The sequence below is a fragment of the Oncorhynchus mykiss genome, chromosome 16, assembly GCF_013265735.2.
Source record: "Oncorhynchus mykiss isolate Arlee chromosome 16, USDA_OmykA_1.1, whole genome shotgun sequence".
Lineage (NCBI taxonomy): Eukaryota > Metazoa > Chordata > Actinopteri > Salmoniformes > Salmonidae > Oncorhynchus > Oncorhynchus mykiss.
In genome coordinates this window covers 46,625,471-46,632,127 of record NC_048580.1, presented here as the reverse complement: position 1 = coordinate 46,632,127, position 6,657 = coordinate 46,625,471, and the positions used below count along the sequence as shown (strand labels likewise).

The following is a 6,657-nucleotide window of genomic DNA, read 5'->3' as shown; positions in this document are numbered from 1 at the left end:
ATGTTGGACTTGGCAACTATACTCTGAACAACTCTTTGCTGATTATTTTACTGATAAACCCGCCTGTCATTTTGAGTGGGTGGCTGGATAACATTTCCTGGTACATCTGTAGTGGTTTTCCTGCTGCCTGCATGCTGGAAGTCATCTGTACTACACACACACATACACGTACACATATGGTGTCTCACTGTGCCTCTTACATACACACATGTACAGTGTACACGGGCTCTGAGGACAAACAGCTGGGGCCAGATTGTGGCTAGTGAGTCTTGCCAGAATGGCTTACCCTGAGGTGACCTGCTATGTTTACCATGATTTATACTGGACCTGCTGCACTACAACCTGGCCTTATAAGGAGCTACGGCAGCCAGTGATGAAAGCAATCCGTTAAGGAACCAAAGTAAATGTACAGCAAAGGCATAGATATCATAGTATCAGCAGACTGAATAGCAGCAGAATAAAGATTGGACAGAAAAGCCCAACAGTTTGATATTTTAATGGGAAGGTAATAGTAGGAAGTATGGGGGACTGACTGATGGTGAATGATGTTTATCCACATGAAAGGATTGGCCTCTAGTTGGAGAGAGAGTGGGTGTGTTTAGAGCTGGTGTTTTGGTTATGGCTGGGTTAAGGGGTGGGGGGGGCTGGGGGTGTGTGTGTGTCTAAGCAAAGCGGCTTTGTCCTCCATCTGTGCCTGAGGAACAGGCCTTGAGCCGCAAATACCAGCTGAGGGCCTGTTATGCAATCACACAAGAGCCAGAGAAACTGTATATGCAGCAGCCAACACACTGATGCATCCACACACATGTAATGCTTGCACATACATTAGCACGTACTGTACAAAACCTTTCTCCCATGATCAATCCCACATACAGACGGGCCCAATTACAGATTGATTCTGAGGAAAGATATGACATCCCAGAGCGGGTGTCCTCCTCCTCCTGCTATAGATGTAGGATCTTAATTTAATCAACCTGTTGCAGGATAAACTTTCCGGTCATTTAAAACTTGTGGTGTATTTGAGGTTTAAAAAGGTTTCTGAAATGTGTAATATTTCACTTAGAAATTTCAGACTTTACCTTTACCTATTTAGTTTACCTTACAAAAAACATTTCCTGTTGCTGCAGGATCATTAAGATTCTACATCTGTATTAACCACTGTAGGACGGCCAGGCCCAGGCTTACATCAGTGACCTCATTTCCTGCTAGCTCAGTGGAGTGATAGAGCAAGGGTGGGAATCTTAAAGGAAAAATCCACTCAAAACCGATATTTGTGTTAGTCCTCTGATACAGTCCCAAAATGTTTTGCATGTCAGCAGTCCGCTTTTCAAGATATTGTAAAACGCATCATCGTGATGCTTCATGAAAGTCATGAGTTTCCTTTTGATGTGCAGGGTCTGATTCAAGAAGAGATGAGACTTACCAGTATGTTTACCATAGGTGACAAGGTGTTAAATATGACCCCTTAACGGGCAGGGGTCGGTCTCTTTCATCAGGTAATCGGAGAATGGTCAGCTACCTCATCCAGTTATGTGTGTATCCGACGGTGTCACTGTTACACTGAATGCGGGTGTGCATGTCAGTTTGCAGTTAGACTACATGCTCGTTTTAGCTTCTGCGCAGTGAGTATTTGACTGGGTCTGTGTGTCTGAGTTTGTGATGGGCCTCTCCTTGGATGAACACCTGCTTGTTGTCTTAGTAATGCGTGACTGTGGTGCGGGGAGTCATATTGAGTCACGCTCAAGAATGTTTGTGGGCTTGCTAATTACATCATGTATCCAACGCAAAGTATGTTCATGCCATGGAATACTTGACTACAGGCAGTATGGATGTGTGGGCATGTGTATGAGTCTATTGGAGTGGTTGGCAAATGTTGGCAAACAATGGCATGTTTTTATGATTAGATAATAGGATGTGTTAAAAAAAATCTTAGTTTGGTGGGTGTTGCATGTATTGGACCTGTTGTCCTCTCTTTCCATCCACAGGAAGATCTGTGTGCACTGTAAGTGTGTGCGTGAGGAGCATGCAGTGCGGGCGGTGCCGGGCCAGCTGGAGAGGATGATGGTGAAGCTGGTCTCAGACTTCCAGAGACACTCCATCTCCGACGACGACTCGGGCTGCGCCTCCGAGGAGTACGCCTGGGTCCCGCCTGGACTCAAGCCCGAACAGGTCAGAACCAGCTTTCAATATACTTGGCATCGCTCATTTACTCATGTGTTTCCTTTTATTTTGACAGTTACCTGTACGTTTAAACTTCAACACTCATTCTTATTTGCATACACACAGGATATTTTTAAAAAAATGGCCTCGCAGCCCCTGTCAAAGAAGTGTGTGTCTGAACATTCTTGTTTTTAATGCAGGTGTATCAGTATTTCAGCTGTATCCCGGAGGACAGAGTGCCCTATGCTAACAGCTCAGGAGAGCGGTACCGCATAAAACAGCTCCTCCACCAGCTACCAGCTCACGACAGTGAGGTAACAGTCGCTAATACTGTAACTCTGCGTGGGGTTTTGGTTGTCCTAAAGCCCCTGGGCTGTAATATGATTGTTTTCTGTGATGCTTGTCTAACTTAGCATTATAACTATTCTTTAATACTGTAACTCTGCGTGGGGTTTTGGTTGTCCTAAAGCCCCTGGGCTGTAAATCTGCTTGTTTTCTGTGATGCTTGTCTGACTCAGCATTATAACTATTCTTTACTGTACTGCACGTCTGTGGGAAATGTTGGTTTCCCTAGCCTCTGGTCTGTAATGTAACAGTCACAAGTTTGGACACACCTACTCATTCCAGTTTTTTAAAAATAGATATTTTATTATTTTTGACTATTTTCTACATTGTAGAATAGTAGTGAAGACATCAAAACTATGAAATAGCACATGGAATCATGTAGTAACCAAAAAAGTGTTAAACATTTCTTCAAAGTAGCCACTGTCGTGTCCTTGGCTATGCCTGATTAAGTGATATGACATGCTATTCTACAAAATAATTTCTCCGTAATTAATATCACCTGAATGAGCTAATCATGTAAATGTAATTAACTAGAGAGTCGGGGCACCACAAAATAATATTTATAGAGCTGTTACCCTCCGAATAAACTCTTGAAGACCTAGTAATATTTTACATCAATAGCAGTCAATATTAATCGTCACCTTAATTCAGTCTCATCTGAAAGTTGTAAATTCTTGGTTATCTTCACGAACCCTGGCTAACAAGTTGAATCAGCAATGCAAAATTGGGTTTAATTATTTATTTACTAAATACCTAACCAATCACACAGAATTACACATAATTAATCATAACTTGATTATAAATTACGTCATAAAGGAAAACGTCTCTAGCGGACGGAACAGATATGACAGCTTGTTACACAAAAGAAAAGGGTCTGGGTTTGAGTGAAAGAGCGGGAAGACTGAGTATCAAAGGAAAAAGCTGTGCTATCATAAATGCAGTATCTTATGCATTCTAAATTACCGCCCATTTGGAAAAGGAAAATGCAATAAATATTTACTCTGAGCTGCGCTTCAGTAGGTTGGTGGTAGATGGAAGGCCGTGTTGCCAAACCGAATCCTTTGTCCTTTGAAGAATGTCTCTGGTTGTTAATTGGATACGTTGTAGTAACGTTGTTGTGTGATAGACGGGATACTCTGTCTGTTCCTTCCTAACCCTCGTTTGCAGTTGCTAACTCAAAGGCTAGGAGGTATCACTTCTGTAGTGAATAAGAGTTCAAAGTTTATACTATTCACAACCAATGCTCACGCTGATGTTGGCTTCGTTCTGTAGTTATTATCTGAACCATTCTGACATCGGACCGTCGTCCTCACATCCTCGGAACATGAGGTTATATTGTCGTCAAGGCTTTATATAGTGGAGCGAGAAGGGTGTGTCTGAAAAGTTTTATAACCCATGACTCTTCACAGGGACGGGCCACTGATTGAGCAGAGCCCTAACCTTATGAAAAACCAAATCTCACATTTTAGAAGCCAAAATCACATTTCATCCCATCACTAATAATTTCATATTCAAACATTTAAATTTAACAACAATTCCATGTGAATCCGATAACTCTGATGTGTAGACTTTCCACTGTAGAGTTTGTCATCTTATCATTGATGAGAATGTCTCAGATGACAACCGAACTGACATCATATTCATTAAGTACCACCGCATATGTTCAATTGGTCGGATTACCAGAATATAGTTAATTTCCCCCCACCTTCTGATGTTCCCAGAATCTCTATGTTAACCAAGGGGTTTGCAAATGTAACATCAGTAGGGTAGAGAGAGAGGAAAAAGGGGGGGAAGAGGTATTTATGACTTATAAACCTACCCCCCCAGGCCAACATCATGACACCACCCTTGATGACAGCTTTGCTCACTCTTGGTATTATTTCAACCAGCTTCATGAGGTAGTCACATGCAATGCATTTCAATTAACAGGTGTGTCTTAAAAGTTAATTTGTGGACTTTCTTTCCTTAATGCGTTTGAGCCAATCAGTTGTGTTGTGACAAGGTAGGGGTGGTATACAGAAGATAGCGCTATTTTGTCCATATTATGGCAAGAACAGCTCAAATAAGCAAAGATAAACAACAGTCCATCATCCGGAAACTTTCAAGAACTTTGAAAGTTTCTTCAAGTACAGTCACAGAAACCATAAAGCGCTATGATGAAACTGGCTCTCATGAGGACCGCCACAGGAAAGGAAGACCCAGAGTTACCTCTGCTGCAGAGGACACGTTCATTAGAGTTACCAGCCTCAGAAATTGCAGCCCAAATAAATGCTTCACAGAGTTCAAGTAACAGACATCTCAACATCAACTGTTCAGAGGAGATCTTGTGAATCAGGCCTTCATGGTCGAATTGCTGCAAAGAAACCACTACTCAAGGACATTTAAAACATTCAGATGTCATAAATCAGCAATGCAGAGCTCTCCCTGTCTTATGCCGTGCCTTGATTGTATTACTGATGATATCTGCAGATATGCATGTTCAACCTGGCCCATCTACTGTTGCTAGCCCCAATTCGGACTTGTGCTCTGATATCTGCTCTGAATTCTGACTTGTGCTCTGATCAATTAGAAGTGTGGGTTCACAGCTCCAATCCAGATGTGTTGGTCATTACTGAGACGTGGTGAAGGAAGAGTGTTTTGAATACTGATGTTAACCTTTCTGGTTATAACCTTTTTCGGCAAGACAGATCTTCCAAAGGTGGGAGAGTGGCAATATTTACCAAGGATCACCTTCAGTGCTATCGTCCTCCATCAGCACTGGCCTGTACCCTACCTAGCCCTAAGTCCTCTCCTGGTCCCTTACACTGAGTCTGAATTTGTCCTGCCAGGAGACCTAAACTGGGACATGCTTAAACCACCTGACCAAGTCCTAAAGCAATGGGACTCCCTAAATCTTTCTCAGATTATTACCAATCCCACAAGGCATGACTCCAAACATCAAGAAAAGGCAACTCTCCTTGACGTTATCCTCACAAATAATCATGATGGATATCAGTCTGGTGTTTTCTGTAATGACCTTAGTGATCACTGTTTTACAGCCTGTGTTCGTAATGGCTGCTCAGTGAAACGACCTATCCTGATTTGTCATAGACGCTTGCTAAAAAACTTTAATGAACAAGCCTTCCTTCATGAACTGGCCTATGTAAAATAGTATAGAATCTGCTTGATCCCCTCTGTCAAAGACGCTTGGATCTTCTTTTAAAGAAAATTAGAATTAAAAACAGGTTCAGCCCCAGGTTCGACCGTTTCCCCACCTCAAGAATTACATTTGGCGCGAGGCTCGGCACACGCATACTCAGGCTGACTGGCTATCGTTCAGGCAAATGAGAAATAAGTGCACTCGGGCTATCCGGAAGGAAAATCAGTTACTTTAAGGAGCAGTACTCTCTCTGTGGGTCTAACCCCAAGATGTTCTGGAAAACCGTTAAAGAGCTGGAGAATAAACCCTCCTCCTCACAGCTGCCCTTGTCCCTTAATGTTGATGATATGGTTGATGATGTGGCAGTCACTGAGTCCAAGGTGCTAAAGGAGCTCCTTAAACTTGACCCCCAAAAAACATCTGAGTCAGATGGTTTAGGCCCTTTCTTCTTTAAGGTTGCTGCCCCTATAATCGCCAAGCTTATCTCCAACCTTTTTAACCTGTCTCTCCTTTCTGGGGAGGTTCCCATTGCTTGGAAGGCAGCCACAGTTTCTCCTTTATTTAATGGGGGAAATCAAGCTGATCCTAACTGTTATAGGCCTATTTCTATTTTGCCCTGTTTATCAAAAGTGTTGGAAAAACATGTCAATAATCAACTGACCGGCTTTCTTGATGTTTATAGTATTCTCTCTGGTATGCAATCTGGTTTCCGTTCAGGTTATGGATGTATCACTGCAACCTTAAAGGTCCTCCATGATGTCTCCATTGCCCTTAATTCTAAGCAATATTGTGTTGCTATTTTTATTGACTTGGATAAAGCTTTTGATATGGTAGACCATGCCATTATTGTAGAGTATTTGGCCTGGTTTGCTAACTACCTCAGAGTGCAGTGTATAAAGTCAGAAAATCTGCTGTCTCAGCCTCTGCCTGAGTATCCCAAGGCTCAATCCTAGGCCCCATGCTCTTCTCAATTTACATCAACAACATAGCTCAGGCAGTAGGAAGCTCTCTCA

The 6,657-nt window shown here is 42.5% G+C and overlaps 1 protein-coding gene across 2 annotated transcripts in view; it reads left to right on the top strand.

Moving 5' to 3' along the window:
• LOC110491075 (protein prickle) overlaps positions 1–6,657 on the top strand; it is a 43,698-nt gene that overhangs the window by 22,779 nt on the left and 14,262 nt on the right. For both annotated transcript variants that reach the window (XM_036945826.1, XM_036945825.1), the window contains 2 exons: positions 1,986–2,169; positions 2,361–2,474. In XM_036945826.1, the coding sequence (XP_036801721.1) occupies positions 1,986–2,169; positions 2,361–2,474 (298 nt within the window). The remainder of the gene's footprint in view (positions 1–1,985; positions 2,170–2,360; positions 2,475–6,657) is intronic.